The 16,785-nt window shown below is 40.9% G+C and overlaps 1 protein-coding gene across 3 annotated transcripts; it reads right to left on the bottom strand.

Moving 5' to 3' along the window:
• Positions 1-7,075: 7,075 nt before the first annotated feature.
• LOC106569316 (GATA-binding factor 6-B) lies at positions 7,076-15,424 on the bottom strand. Of its 3 annotated transcripts, none has more exons than XM_014140543.2 (7): positions 15,273-15,424; positions 13,430-14,371; positions 12,435-12,601; positions 11,638-11,763; positions 11,234-11,321; positions 11,034-11,128; positions 7,076-9,910 (listed from the first exon to the last, which is right to left on the bottom strand). In XM_014140543.2, the coding sequence occupies exons 2-7, from the start codon at positions 14,313-14,315 to the stop codon at positions 9,737-9,739; spliced, it is 1,536 nt and encodes a 511-aa protein (XP_013996018.1). In that variant the 5' UTR covers positions 14,316-14,371; positions 15,273-15,424; the 3' UTR covers positions 7,076-9,736. The 3 variants fall into 3 exon arrangements, with proteins under 3 accessions (XP_013996018.1, XP_013996020.1, XP_013996019.1); XM_014140545.2 differs by having other exon boundaries at positions 15,277-15,378; XM_014140544.2 differs by lacking the exon at positions 15,273-15,424 and adding an exon at positions 14,629-15,023.
• Between the last annotated feature and the right edge of the window lie 1,361 nt (positions 15,425-16,785).

The raw sequence follows: 16,785 nt of genomic DNA, 5'->3' as shown, positions 1-16,785 counted from the left end.
GAAAACACCCTAAAGTTTCTAAAACTGTTTGAATGGTGTCTGTGAGTATAACAGAACTCATTTGGCAGGCAAAACCCTGAGACATTTTCTGACAGGAAGTGGATACCTGATGTGTTGTATTACCTTTAAACCTATGCCATTGAAAAACACAGGGGCTGAGGAATATTTTGGCACTTCCTATTGCTTCCACTAGATGTCACCAGCCTTTACAAAGTGTTTTGAGTCTTCTGGAGGGAGATCTGACCGAACAAGAGCCATGGAACGATGATGGCCCATTAGACACCTGGCGCGCGAGTTCATGTTGGGTACCCTCGTTCCAATACGTTATAAAAGAGAATGCATTCGTCCACCTTGAATATTATTCATGTTCTGGTTAAAAAGGCCCTAATGATTTATGCTATACAACGTTTGACATGTTTGAACGAACGTAAATATATTTTTTCCCCTCGTTCATGAAGTGAAGTCCGGCGGGCTTAGATCATGTGCTAACAAGACGGAGATTTTTGGACATAAATGATGAGCTTTTTTGAACAAAACTACATTCGTTATGGACCTGTGATACCTGGAAGTGACATCTGATGAAGAGAATCAAAGGTAATGGATTATTTACATAGTATTTTCGATTTTAGATCTCCCCAACATGGCGGCTAGTCTGTATCGCAACGCGTATTTTTCTGGGCGCAGTGCTCAGATTATTGCAAAGTGTGATTTCCCAGTAAGGTTATTTTTAAATCTGGCAAGTTGATTGCGTTCAAGAGATGTAAATCTATAATTCTTTAAATGACAATATAATATTTTACCAATGTTTTCTAATTTTAATTATTTAATTTGTGGTGCTGACTTGAATGCCGGTTATTGGAGGGAAACGATTTCCTGAACATCAACGCCACAGTAAAACGCTGTTTTTGGATATAAATATGAACTTGATAGAACTAAAAATGCATGCATTGTCTAACACAATGTCCTAGGAGTGTCATCTGTTGGAGATTGTAAAAGGTTAGTGCATCATTTTAGCTGATTTTATGGTTTTGGTGACGCCTGTCTTTGAATTGGCACAACATTACACACAACTCTTGTAAATGTACTGTCCTAACATACTCTAAATTTATGCTTTCGCCGTAAAACCTTTTTGAAATCGTAAAACGTGGTTAGATTAAGGAGATGTTTATCTTTCAAAGGGTGTAAAATAGTTGTATGTTTGAAAAATTTGAATTTTGACATTTATTTGGATTCAAATTTGCCGCTCTTGAAATGTACCTGCTGTTGATGGAGTGCACCACGGGTGGGACGCTTGCGTCCCACCTAGCCCATAGAGGTTAAGCTCGGGTCCCTGGGTCTGAGCTCCGCCCTGTGCAACTGGGTCCTGGACTTCCTTACGGGCCACCCCCAGGTGGTGAAGGTAGGAAACAACACCTCCACTATTCTGATCCTCAACACAGGGGCCCCACAAGGGTGCGTGCTCAGCCCCCTCCTGCACTCACCCATGACTGTACGGCCACGTACGCCTCCAAAACAATCAAGTTTGCAGACAACAAAACAATAGTAGGCCTGATTAGCAACAATGACGAGACAAAAGGGAGGAGGTGAGGGCCCTGTTGGAGCGGTGCCAGGAACATAACCTCTCCCTCAAGGTCAACAAAATGCAGGAGCTGATCGTGGACTTCAGGAGATAACAGAGAGAGCACGCCCCTATTCACATCAACGGGGCTGCAGTGGAGAAGGTGAATAGCTTAAAGTTCCTCGACGTACACATCACTGACAATCTGAAATGGTCCACCCACACAGACAGTCTGGTGAAGAAGGCGCAATAGCGCCTCTTCAACCTCAGAAGACTGAAGAAATTTGTCTTGGCTCTGAAGACCCTCACAAACTTTTACAGGTGTACAATTGAGAGCATCCTGTTGGGCTGTGTCAACGCCTTGTACGGCAACTGCAGGGCTCTCCAGAGGGTGGTGCTGTCTGCCCAACGCATCACCGGGGGCACACTGCCTGCCCTCTAAGACACTTACAGCACCCGGTGTCACACGAAGGCCAAAATATCATCAAGGACATCAACCACACAAGCCACGGCCTGTTCACCCCGCTATCACCCAGAAGGCAAGGTCAGTACAGGTTCATCAAAGCTGGGACCGAGAGACTGAAAAACAGCTTCTATCTCAAGGACATCAGACTGTTAAATAGCCATCACTAGCCGGCTACCACCTGGTTACTCAACCCTGCACCTTAGAGGCTGCTGCCCTAGACATGGAACATTGGTCACTATAATAATGGAACACTGGTCACTTTAATAATGTTTACATACTGTTTTACTCATTTCATATGTATATACTGTATTCTACTGTATTTTAGTCAATGCCACTCAGAAATTACTCATCCTAATATTTATATATTTCTTAGTTCCATTATTTTACTTTTAGATTTGTGTGAATTGTTGTGAATTTTTAGATACTACTGCACTGTTGGAGCTAGGAACACAAGCATTTTGCTACACCTGCAATAACATCTGCTAAATATGTGTACGTGTTATTTTATTTTATTTTTGATTGGACGTGATTTGGAAAGGCACACACCTGTCTATGTAAAGTCCCACAGTTGACAGTACATGTCAGAGCAAAAACCAAGTCATGAGGACGAAGGAATTGTCCGTAGAGCTCCGAGACAGGATTGTGTCTGGGGAAGGGTACCAAAAAATATCTGCAGAATTGAAGGTCCCCAAGAACACTGTGGCCTCCATCATTCTTAAATGGAAGATGTTCTGAACCACCAAAACTTTTCTTAGAGATAGCCGCCCGGCCAAACTGAGCAATCGGGGGAGAATTACCTTGGTCAGGGAGATGATCAAGAACCCGATAGTCACTCTTGCAGAGCTCCAGAGTTCCTCTGTGAAGATGGGAGAACCTTCCAGAAGGACAACCATCTCTGCAGCACTCCACCGTTCTGGCCTTTATGGTAGAGTTGCCAGACGGAAGCCACTCCTTAGTAAAAGGCACATGACAGCCCGCTTGGAGTTTGCCAAAAGGCACCTAAAGGACTCTCAGAACATGAGAAACAAGATTCTCCGTTCTGATGAAAACAAGATTGAACTCTTTGGCCTGAATGCCAAGTGTCACGTCTGGAGGAAACCTGGCACCATCCCTACGGTGAAGCATGGTGGGGGCAGCATCATGCTGTGGGGATGTTTTTCAGTGGCAGGGACTGGGAGACTTGTCAGGATCAAGGGAAAGATGAACATAGCAAAGTACAGAGAGATCCTTGATGAAAACCTGCTCCAGAACACTCAGGACCTGGGGCGAAGTTTCACCTTCCAACAGGACAATGACCCTAAGCACACAGCCAAGTGAAAACAGGAGTGTTTTTGGAAAGTCTCTGAATGTCATTGAGTGGCCCAGCCAGAGACTGGACTTGAACCCAATCGAACATCTCTGGAGAGACCTGAAAATAGCTCTGCAGCGACGCTCCCCATTCAACCTAACAGAGCTCATGAGGATCTGCAGAGAAGAATGGGCGAAACTCCCCAAATACAAGTATGCCAAGCTTGTATTATCATACCCAAGAAGGCTCAAGGCTTTAATCGCAGCCAAAGGTGCTTCAACAAAGTACTGAGTAAAGGGTCTGAATATTTATGCAATGTGCTATTTCCATTTTCTTTTTTTCTGCACTTGCAAAAATTTCAAAAAAACTGTTTTTGCTTTATCATTATGATTGATGAGGGGGAAAAACGATTTAATCCATTGTAGAATAAGGCTGTAATGTAACAAAATGTGCAAAATGTCAATGGGTCTGAATACTTTCTGAATGCACTGTATTTGATAAAGCAACGGTTTTATAACTACAGCGTTGTTAGACTCATGGAAGTCTCAGAGTCACTTCCACCTATCCTTCCATGCAGGGTCAGGGGGGTCCCGGTTGTCAATTATGACTGATTCTCACTCTTCCTCTCTCCTGGCAGAAAGGGCTTGTTCTCTTGCCCTTCCTCCATTCTCAGCCTCCGAGTACATCTCCTCCCATAAAGACTGGTTCCTACTACTTCCTCGCATTCCTCACAGTAAAAGAATGAACAAACAAAAAACAGAAAGACAGAAAAGAGAAAACACTATCAGGCGGGCTAGGGTCGCTGGCGAGGAAGGCGGGCTAGGGTCGCTGGCGCCTTTCCTCACTCTGTTATTCATGCTTCTCCTGTCATTGTCAACAAACTGTTTTAGTCAAGTAAAAAGCTTCACTCAACTCACACTCTGTAATAGTGTATAGCTATCTCGCTCAAAGAATTATATGATAAAGAATCCCTATGGTAAGAGAATTTGAATTAGAGTGAATCTCGTGACTTATCATCATCCATATGCAATGGGAGCATTTCTCCAATATCTAGTGAAATGATTTGATGATGAAAATGCCCCTCGCTTGCTTTCTCTCTCTGTCTCGCTCTCTTTCTTTCTCTCTCTCTCTCTCTCTCTCTCTCAATTCAACTCTCTCTGTCACTCTCTCTCTCCATTTAATTCAATTATCTCTGTCACTCTCTCTCTCTCCATTTAATTCAATTATCTCACTCTCTCTCTCTCCATTTAATTCAATTCTCTCTCTCTCTCTCTCTCTCACTCTCTGTCAATTCTCTCTGTCTTTATTTCACTCTCTCAATTCAATTATCTCTCTTTGTCTTTTCTCTCTCTGTCTTTTCTCTTTCTCTCAATTCAATTATCTCTCTCTGTCTTTCGCTCTCTCAAATCAATTCTCTCTCAATTAAATTATCTCTATCTCTCTCCTCTGTCTTTCCCTCTCTCTCTCAATTAAATTATCTGTCCTCTCTCTCTCTCAATTCAATTCTCTCTGTCTTTCTCTCTCTCAATTCAATTTCTCTCTCTCTCTCTCTCTCTCTCTGTCTTTCTCTCTTTCGGTGGGTCAGTTGAGGAAACCCAAAAGGGCTGAGTCAGAGATCCCATCTCTTCCGGAGTCAGACAGGGCCATGCAGGCCAAGCCAGGGCAGGGCAGAGCCAAGCGGAGGGAGCTCCCCTTTGAAAACCCTGTCTGTGGAAAGATCAACGGGCAACTCCTGGGGGAGTCACTGTGCTGTCCTAGTCCTACCCAAACATCCCCATGGCCTGGGGTCTGGCTGGGGTCATATTCATTAGGCACCAAATGGAAGAAAATGGACTAAGACAGGAACGAATTGCCTGGATTTACTACTTGTTTTAGTGTTCCATTGAAAACAGTTTGCTACGGTGTGGCCTAATGACGATTACCCAGGCATGCAGCCTCTATGTCCCAATGTAGCTCTACTCTGCTGTGCTGCTGACTGTTTACCTTGGCCCCAGCCCTCCCACCAAAGGACTTTCAACTCAGCAGCGCTGCCCTCGAGAGTGACACCGTCTCTCTTACTCACTGTCTAAATAAAGCAGTTTTAGGCGTCAGTCACAGTTTGTCTGTGTCGCTCTCTTGCTATCTCTGCCTCTCTCTCCCTTTATGTATCGCTCTCTCTTTCTGTCTCTGCCCATTTAGAATAGCACATTCAACATAACCTTATCTATGTTACTCCATAGTATCTGCTAAGTGACAAATACATCAGCCTATTGCACCATTCACCAAACTCCTAAAATAAGTTTCAGGCTTTGCTTTGTATCACTTGTCAGTTTTTACTACTGATCTTCTCAGCTACAGATCATTTATGGTGAAATAACGTAGAGTGAATGTTGTCATGCATATGACACCCACCCAAACTTAGCTTCGCGGTAAGAGTGGTGGGCCAGTAACCGAAAGGTCGCTAGTTTGAATCTCAGAGCCGGACGAGGTGAAAAATCTGTTGTGTCCTTTAGCAAAGCACTTAACCATATTTGCTCCATGGTCACTGCTGATAATGGCTGACCCTGGCAGTGACCCCACTCTCTGAGGGTGTCTCAGGGAGAGTTGTGATATGCAACAAAAACACATTTCCAATTCACACGTGTATAATGCATACTTTTACGCGTGAAACAGGACACATATAAGCCCCCATTATTTATTATTATTTTGCACATGAATTCAGGCAAGAGTAACGAATGGGAGGAGGACCTCAGTGATGTAATGTGTTGTGAATTCTCCCTCAAAGTACCATGGATACCTTGAAGACATTACCAGCCTGGGACCACTTCATAAATTGATAGACTTATACATATTTTGGTTCTTATTTTAGGTTTCACTCTAGGTTTGATTTTCATATCTAAAGGAAGGTTTGTAATTCGTCTCGGTTGCAGCAGAGCCTATCTTAATGTTTGTGTGAGGTCGTCTCTGTTAACATGAATGATGCTTAACAACAACACTTTAAACAAAGACTGGGGGCAAATGAAGCCTGCAGACACGCCAACTCCTTGGGCATAAAATACAAGCGGTGTAAAGTTGGTGACATAATCAAAATAATGGATTATAAATTTTTGTATCTACACTGGTCTGCTCAAACGAGTATCATGCAAGGGGACACGTAGGTCAAACCAATTGATATTTTCTTGTGATAAAATTGAAATGACAATGTTGATCATGAACAACATTCATCCCTCACGACGCCAGGACAGCGGAGTCAATCACCACCTTCCGGAGACACCTGAAACCCCACCTCTTTAAGGAATACCTAGGATAGGATAAAGTAATCCTTCTAACCCCCCCCTTAAAAGATTTAGATGCACTATTGTAAAGTGGTTGTTCCACTGGATATCATAAGGTGAATGCACCAATTTGTAAGTCGCTCTGGATAAGAGCGTCTGCTAAATGACTTAAATGTAAATGTAATTGTAATCCCCTAACGGTGTAGCTGGTTGATGTGCAGTACAGCGCAGTATGCACATAGCTACACCGACACTCATGAACTCTCCAACATCAATATGTCAAAGTGCAGCCAGATTACCTAAAGCTCAGGGATAAATCTAGCCATCTCTAAAATGTTGTTGTCTACCAACGGTATCTTTTCCAAGCTATATTCACTTAAATATCCTTCACACAGTGACAGGTACTCTGTGCAGGTGGAAAGGATACGCTTGGTTTAAACACACATTGAAGACACTGGTGAAACCATTGTAGTGAGTGCATATAAAGGAAAAGGCATAATAAACTGTTGTTGTGTGTAAGAGGAATGGCTAACTTTAATACAGAATGAGAAAACAACTAGAAAAACTGTCTGGAGATACAAATCCCTCAGGGATCCATTACTATTGTCTTTCCAACAGCTTCTCATTACATATTTCTCTTTAAAACTTCCAAATGGTTATATGTACCTTTACAGCACATGAAGATGGCACTCAAACCCTTCAAATTCTATTTGCTGCAAACCTTGGCACAGTATACACTACCAACAATGACAACCTCAGTGTGTTGATTTCCTTCAAATGTTCTAAGATAGGAGCAATTATTCCAAATCCACATTGATATCATCAGAACAATTTGTTTCAGAGATTTAAATAAGATCATTCAAAACTATATCAGGAATAAAACAACCAACCAAAGAAATACAAATATCCAAACAAAACATAGGGGAAAACAATGCTATTAATAATAAACTTGATATTTCAAAAAAAGAAATAAGTTCAGAAAAGAAACCAGGCCCTGATTCAGCTGAAGAACCCTGATGGTGAAACTGAAATGCAGTTTAAACAGCAGTTTGTCAATAACCTACTAACTCATCAGATTCATTCCACTGAAATGGACATTTCCCAGGGAGCTAGAGGAATTTGTATGGCCTCAAAATGGATCTGCTTAGAGTTCTGGCGAGCGAGACGCCGTTCACACCCCTACTGGAGGAGAGGGACACGTACAGTATGATCTGTGTAATGAATGGGAAAGTCATAATTCTACTTAGAACGTTGAAAGTCAGGAAAATGTACTGTAGACCTTTTGAGTAAAAATACAAGGGCAAATTGTATCAGACCAAAATCAACAGTGATTTGTCATATAAGGTCATTATGTCTTGAAAGCTGTGAAAGGTTGTTTTTCAAGCTACATATATAACATCGTTTTTTCACATCACTGAATCATAACTGGCATACTTCACTCTTTTCAGATTATTCTCCATACATCTCCAATAAATCTCTAACTACAGTTTCATCACCATGGAGTCAATGTGTGACATTCCTCTCATTGACAAATGTTGTTTTATGACATAGTCTACAACAGATTGTACAGATGTAGGATCCTCATTTGATCACTCTTTTGTTGCTGAGAATTTTCTGCAAAGAAGGAAATGCAAACATGTAGTGTATTTGAGTTTTAAAAAGTCTTCAAAAGTTTGTAATTTCCACTTTTACATTTCAGAAATGATTTTCCCTAACGAAAAATGTATCAACCCCTACAAAAATGTCCATTCATTATAATCCACATAATAATTAAAATTTCCAGTTGCTGCAAGATTACTTTCCTGCTGTAGCAAACAGGCTCAAATTAAGATCCTACATCTGTAAGAACAGCCATTCCTCTTTTATCAACTGAAAACTTATTAGGGGCAATTTATTAATTCCACCTCTTTTTCTCCATGTAGTGACATTAAATTAATATATGTTGACCTCAATGCCATTTAGCCTTTTCGTTTTATTTCTGTCAAATTTTATCATGAAAATCACATGCATGTATGCAACAGTAAATGTATACCGTTTATATCAGTTAGGTAGTCTTTGTTGCAGACAGAAAATATTGCAGCAGTCCTCTTTTACAGTTTAGTATTGTAACAAAAAGATGCATCTATAAAATAATTGTGGGTGCCATTTGTTCAAACAGTACTTAGCTAGCTGTTGTACATGTGTCAAAAAGTTTGCAAAAATGTCCTAAACATTTTTTATCCTCACCTTAGAAAAAACAGCTTCTACCAATTTCTTCCAAAATAGTACCATAAATTAACAGTATTTCAATTTCATCTGTAGGATTTGATTATTTAAGTATTGAGTAAATAATTAAAAACAAAAATTGACTGACATAGGATGTCACAGTCTTTGATACCCTGTTTAAAACCATAAGAGTTTCAGTCAGATAGGCCTACAGTAAGAGCTATCAGTCGAAAAACATATCTGCAATAACTAACAACTACTAACTCAACAACAGGGAAAGAAATGAACAATCATATTTAAAATGAAGATAATAACAAATGTTTTTCTTTCAGTTCTACTCTATGTCCATATCTTTATTTAACAATCATACTCATGTTTTCAACAATGGAAGATTAATAAATACTTTCTCTTGATTCAGGAAGGTTGTCTTGGTAACTTGATAGCTTGATTCCAGTTGCAAACAAAATTATAATAAAAATGTCCTTCGTATGGATAGTGCTTTTATCAAGCACTAATATCCAATTAACCGCTTTTGTCTTGAGTGGGGGAATCCATAGCACTATGTACAGGTTTCTTCATTTCAAACAACAAAGAACATTTGATCCACCTCCATGTCTGAGAGAGAGAGAGAGATATTGAGTACACACACAGCAGGTCGGTCCAGAAAGCATTTCAACTGCAGACTAACAAGAAGGCATCACCTCTCACATATTTCCCTTTGTGTTAAGGCACTAAGGTTTTCCCATATCATTCTGGATATCAATCCCAAATATTCCACAGACATTTCAAACTTGCAGGGGTGTGAAGGGGCAAAAAGGCTGTCTCTGTCCAACAGTTGTTAGCTGGAAAGTAGGAAACAGGCCCAGAGCCATCGAGGCACTGAATACTTCCACCCCTCAGCAGCAGGACATCCAGAGAGAGAGAGAGAGGCTAGTGCGGTGGGTTCCGTCCCCCAGCTCGGTGACTCAGGCCAGGGCCATAGGGCACCAGGGCTCCCCTCTGACAGAGCCGGCTACGTCTGCAGACTGGGTGAGGCCCACACGGGTGTAGAGGCCATCCTGGCCTGGGTACTTGACCACGGCAGAGCCACCAGAGCCAGCTGAGCCCTCCACTGGGCCACTCAGTGCAGAGGACTGAACCTGGAATAGGACAGAGAGATATTAGTCACAGATTCAGGAGAAATTACTATTATCCAAAGGTTTTCTATAGTCACAGCCAGGGCTTATCAACGATAAAGCTTCATCTGTAACTGCTAAGATGGATATATATACAGTGGATATACTGTATGCAGTGGATGTTCTCATTATTATATAGCATGTATCAAGTGATATAACAGACACATTTAATTAATTAAATGTACTTGTTGGAAGTAGGCCTATAATAGTGTCTTATTTGGAATAAATCAGAGACTACAATGTTTTACAACACAATTCTGAAGAGCATCATCTCTGAGAAATGTAGACCGCCTCCCAGAACCCAGTAGACACCTTTAAATACCTCTGATGACACTATATACAGTAGATTACACCCCACATACTGTATGAGTCAATACGTACGAATCCTATACTATGAGTCCAATATTATTGCTATTACGAACATATCAGATTAAGGTTTATTACTAGCCTGCCTGTATGTCCTATATTTAAGCAATAAGGCCCGAGGGGGTGTGGTATATGGCGAATATACCATGGCTGGGTGTGGTATATGACCAATATATCATGGCTAAGGGCTGTTCTTATGCACTACACAACGCGGAGTGCCTGCATATAGACCTTAGCAGTGTTACAGTAGCTATATACCACAAACCCCCAGGTGCCTTATTGCTTTTATAAACTGGTTACCAATGTAATTAGAGCAGTAAAAATACATGTTTGTCAAACCCATGGTATATGGTGTGCTATACCACGGCTGTAGCCAATCAGCATTCAGGGATTGAACCAACCAGTTTATAATCGTTTACAATATCCAATCAAAATAATAAATTAGTGCAATAAATAAAACGATGGAGCCTCTTCAACAACGTTTTAGATATGTTTTCGTTTGAAAGGCAACGTGGGTATATTCGACCAAAACCGTTTGACGCTAACTGAGAATTGGCTGAAGAATTTCCGTACACAATTTGTTACACAAGACAGGTGTCAGTTGGCCTGCATGGGACAACATAATGTTAAAACGAGTCCGTTTTTACAATATACGGGGCCCGCCTATCCCATACCTGAATATTATTTTTCAAATCGAATAGGTTTTAAATCATCTTCTTACCCCTGGCACCTGCGTGTTTGGAGAGCTGTTCTTCGAGTCTTCAGAGTTGGAAGAAGACGTGGACGTCGGAGTCATGGCGACTGAATTACTATTTCCTGTGGTAAAATTATAATTAATTATAAAGAGGACCTTAACAGCGAAGCATTTCAATGAGAGAGAGAAAGACTGTGTGTCATGAGGTTAAAATAGAGGTTGCTTACCTGAGGATCCCTTGGTTTTGTTCAAAGTTTTAGGTTTTCTTTTCCTCGTCTGAATTCCCTCTTTCTTCATGGCGAGCGGCCGAGGTACCTTCAAAAATAAAGAATACATTAATCTTTGTCATGAAATTGTTGGGCGGCGTTCTCTGTCTTGTTATTTGGCTAAACGTTTTGTCAATATCGACACCAAAAAAAACTAATTTGTAAATTGTCCTTTAAATCTATACTTCATTAACAACTATTATAATTAATTGGACACACGGAATAAACGGATTGTGTTTAATATTGCTCTCGATATACAGTGGACAATTACGCACGTGCTAGTTACAATACGGCCTGCTAGTCGTCGAACATTACATTTACAAATCAGTGCCAACTTGTGACATAATGTGAAGATTGTGTCTTACTCCATGTAATTTTGTGTAGAGCCCACATGCGTTGCACACCGGTTCTCCCTCTGCGTTTCTGCGCCACAAGGTGGTTGTGCTCGTCTGACAGTTGGCACAGGAGAGGCCGATTCGCCGGGATGATGACTGGGGAAAGGCAATACATAAACAACAATAAACACACTGGTACATAAAGATTAAAAGCTATGATTAAGCAACGGTGAGCTATAAAAGTGAGATGCAGAGATGTCTCAGGTCGAGACTAGGCTACGTGACTAATGGAATCTTTGACTGTGACCCAATCCCTTATAATTAATCACTGTATTTTAAGAGCACGGATTCTCCTCTCTTGTGACTATATTTATGTTATCTGCACTAATTTCCTAACAATAATATTGGTCGTATTCATGTCATCCATTTACAGTAACAGACTTATTTACATGAATTTCATTGGCAGAGAGTTTGTGAAATCAAAGCATCACTCGTGTGTTAGTGTGCGTAGCCTAATAACTGCGTGATGGCGCTAGGGAAATGTCTTAACATTTTTATTTTTCATATTTCATTAATATATTAACAAGATCATTCTGTCTGTCATATAGGTAATTTAATTTGTTGACCCTGATTAAATTATCTATATGACAGACAGAATTATCTTGTTAATATATGAATGGTCTTCCATTTTAGCGAATTGTTGGTCAAATAAAATCCCCATTATTTAGAGAGATATAGGGATCTTAGGCGATAACCTTAAGCCATTGTTTTAAATAAATAGACAGGAAATGTAGTGACTAAGTAGTCCCTGAGCATGTGTTGCTTACCATCCGCTTCTGTGGTTTAATTAATGGCCGGCTGAGTCCATTCATTTTGCTGTACAGGCCGCAGGCGTTGCAGAGAAAGTGGCCCGTGCCATCGCGTCTCCAGAGCGGCGTGGAGATGGAGCCGCAGTTGACACATTCCCTGCTCTCCCCCAGGTCGTCGAGAATATCTGCGGGAAAACAGACAGGCAAAACACCAATCACTTACATGACACTTCAGAGAGGCGCTTGGGCATAAAAGAGCCGTGATTTTTCGTAGGCTTAATTGAGCACATGTCTATACCTTCAAATATGTAATTGTCTGTTGTAAATTTGTTGGATCCTTTGATGATAGTTCAGCATTATTTTCTTAATGAGGTCTAGTCTAGGCCTATGAATGTGATATTAGGCCTATACATTCAATACACAAGGAGACTGCTCTTTTGTCTCCATTTTAGCTATTTATGGCTGTCATATTGGGTTACTTTTATAAACCCCAAACGTTTCGATAGCCTACTAGTTTTCTATGTGCAGTCGGAGGATGTAATCAAAAATGTATTTATTGTATTTACGCCAATGAAAATGTCAAAAAATTATATGCCTAAAAGTTTTGATATCAGGGATATGCTTAATCTTCAATTCATGTCACAAATGAATTGATAATAGCCTAGTTATAATATCTAACCTAATTAATTTTCTATTCTTAATAGGAAGCAATTTAACGTTCTTTACCATTACTATAAAAATGTAGACTTATTTAATCTGTGATAACAATCTCCTTAACTCACTTGAATGTGAACTTATTCGGTCTACTAAACTGTTGTCATCGTAAATGATCATCATATTGCATTACCCAAGCTCTCGTTGCTTTTAAATGTTGTTTAATGGTTATTTGAATTATTGTACATACGTAAAACGTTGGTAACCAACAATTATTCAATAGATAAAATAAGGTTGTCACATTGAAGTCCATATCATGAATCATCTTTCATCGATAATATTTGGAATAGAAGGCCTACCTCCGTTAGGGCCTCGAATCGTCAAAGGCGCACCTCTGCTTTGTAAAGTGTGCAGCATGGTGTTATCAAACGGTCCTCCGGGCCAAGGCGAGGACAACTGGGATAGCTGCGGTCCAACATACTGGGAGTAGGGGCTGGTGTAGGATCCACTGAGGGGGCGTGAGAGACCGTACTGGTCTCGGCTGCTCACATTCAACGGGTTACTGTAGCCGTTATCCCTGGGAACCCCGTTGTTCATGGGCGGGCTTGGAGGGTAGTGGAAACGGTTGGAGGTATGAGGACTCCCGGTGCTGTAGGAGGGACTCTCCGGAGTAGACTGCGACCAGACTGAATGGCTGGTGACCGCATGGCTGGGCTGAGACGACCCACTGGCTTGCAAATAAGGAAGGCTGGGTATCATGGGTCCCACCCGGGAGCTCGGTACATACACTGGAGAATTGGGGTTGGAGTGCATATAGCCCCCAGAGGGCGAGTCGTACCCCGCCTGGCTCTGGTGGGCCGCCGCGATGGCTAGTGTTTGATACATGTCGCTGGGGTCAACGATAAGGCCCCCCTTGTGGTGCGGGTGCGCTCCACTGGAGATTATTAGTTTATTACCCTGGTCTAAATCTGTGAACAGAGTGATGTCCTCCGTGTTGTTGTGATGGTGCCCGTGTCCGAACTGAACGTAGGAGTGTAGAGATGATCTGCCTGGCCCCTCCGCGCGCCGGTGTCCCACTGTGTCAATTTGATCACTTGGCAGCGGTGACCTGAGCCCGTCCGAGTCGTGCGCGTGGCTGTCCCTCCTGCCCTGCCCGCCGTGTAAGTAGCTCTGTTCAGCCGGTGACCCTGGGCTGCTGGACACTTCTCGCTTGACCATGGACCAGATGTTTTCGCCCAGGTCCATCCAGGATCACTTTCCATACACCGTAGGACTAGAAAATCGTGAGGGTGTTGTCTGCCCTGGGAATAAGAGAGAAGACATTGTCATCAATATCAAGAAGGCTAAAAGGGCCTATCTTACTGTACATTGTTAACTTAAAACAGGCTCTTGGGCTTCATGCAAATACAATTAGAGTGTAACTACGTCTGGTATCATAAAGGATCTGTAAGGCGAGGCAATCAAATCGTATTACAATCTCTACTATTTTTACAAGAGATTTGTGCCAAAGAGTTAGCCTACATTTTAATGACATAATATACATAAACCATGGTATTACCTTTCAAGCGATACTATTGATTTGCAATAAACATGTCCTCCCCATGATGATAATATCATATCATGGCTTACCCTCTGAGAAACTACGCAACACAAACCTAACATTGCCCTTGATGTGGGGCTTGGTTTCATTTTGAAACGTGTTGGCTTAATTTTGAGAACACGAAACAAAATTATAGCCTGGCTAAAGGCTACTTAACACACAAGACTCGATCCTCTCTATGAAAACTATATGATGGGTATGGACTTCTAGGCAATATATTTTTGGTAATAGCGCCTAAGGGATTAATCCATTAGACATATAACCACTGCGCGCGCTCTGACCGGAGGAGTTGAATCTCTCCGTGTCAAAACCCTGTCCTCCCCTCTCGAGATATAGCCTCTTCATAATTACAAAAAAACACACACCGTTACAGATAGGAAACAAAACGCAATTTGTCTTTGGCGCAAAAAGATAACCGCTTGATAAGACGCATAACAGATAAGACCCAATAGGCACGGTAATCGAGACAAAACAATTTAGGTTCTGCGCAGCTGGCACCAGGAGCCCGAGCACTGAAACCAGATGTTTTACCAGATGTTTAACCAAGACTGGACTGAAAAATATAAAACAGAACAGGAGAGGAGCGAATATTCACCACATACCTACTAGTTCTGTGCCATCCGTCGCTCGTTGAAGTTTCCAATAGTGTGTGGGTCGTAGCTGGTCTCGGGGAACATAGGAATGAAAGTGTTACTGCGCTCGTGATGAGGTTTTTAGAGAGGAGGCGCTTCTCGAGGCTGTAGTTGAAATCTGAGGGCGTTCTCTGATTGGATTTCAGTTGAGTAAACAGATCAACTCAATGGGGGTGCTCTAGTCTTTGAAATATTTGATCATGTCTAAAACTGTAAATGCAATCAATTCGACGTTTTAAAGTAGTTTATGGACTTTTTCTGTTTAAATAAAATCGACATATTCAAACAGTATATTCAGGGAAATATTCAGAGAAAAGCTAGTTTTGGCAGTGCACTTGGGTTTACTCACAAAATATTTAAATAACTATTATAATAAGTGCATTTTATTTAGAGATAAAAATCGGGATTTTTCATCATTGACGTCAAGCCTGTTTTCAAAGGATATTGTGGAAAAATAGTGAATTGTTATAATGTAGAATGATAGGCCTACTATAATTAGTGAGGCTCTGATAGGTTCATTTTAATCATGATAGTTGTCGTCATAAATCTATGTAGCCTAACATATATTATTCAGAATGTGTTTACAAGTAGGTTATCTGTTCCAGCATAAATTGTAATAATGCAAGATGTTAGAACTATCTAAAAAAAACTGTTGGCATCGAATACAGAGTAAAAAAAAAAACATTATTATATGTAAAAACTTGAATTAATTAAAAAAGTGAAATATTAAATAGCTTTATCAACTGGACCATATAACTGACATTGTTTGATATAAATGGTTATTATTAGAAAATAAATGGCCCTTAAATACAAACCCCGGGAAATAGCTTCTAGGAAAATATAGCTATATTTTAACGTTGGCTTGTTTTGTTTATTTGTTTGTTTATTCTCCATTTCGGAGTTATGTTAGGGCAGACGATTCACTAATTAGTTTATTTAAGTGAGACACCATCATTTGGAATTAAATGGGTTGGGCCTCAAAGAAGCACAAACTCTCAGCACGCATCTGTTGTTGCAGAGAGGATTTACTTTGAACTGCGGATGATTCATTCAGTTGGAATATACATTGGCTCAGTGAAATGATCAAAAGTGACGAGGTGTCAATTGAATCATTCATTTACTAGTCTTCTGTATCTTCCAGGGGTTAACAAACAGGCCCGTCGTTCGTCAACCTGGGAACAATTCAACTGGTATTTCTTTCTATTTACATTTTGTCTGGATAACACTCATAGGCGATACCCGTTTCAGGGTAAATTGTAGGTCACCATTTCGTTGCACAGAGAGAGAGAGCCACGAGTCATTGCAATATGATCTATTCTCTGTTTGACTCCTCTTGTAAAGTGAGCTCAAACAATGGTCATTCTTCTTTTACTTTAGATTTTTAACAACTAATAAGTGTTCCAACTCCCAGTTGGATAATACGCATTTTATCAAATCAGAGGCCATAGCTATTTGTCCTTCACTTGTTATTTGCATTCCTTTC

This window comes from Salmo salar, chromosome ssa14, assembly GCF_905237065.1.
Source record: "Salmo salar chromosome ssa14, Ssal_v3.1, whole genome shotgun sequence".
Classification (NCBI taxonomy): domain Eukaryota; kingdom Metazoa; phylum Chordata; class Actinopteri; order Salmoniformes; family Salmonidae; genus Salmo; species Salmo salar.
This window is presented reverse-complemented; position numbering and strand designations above follow the sequence as displayed.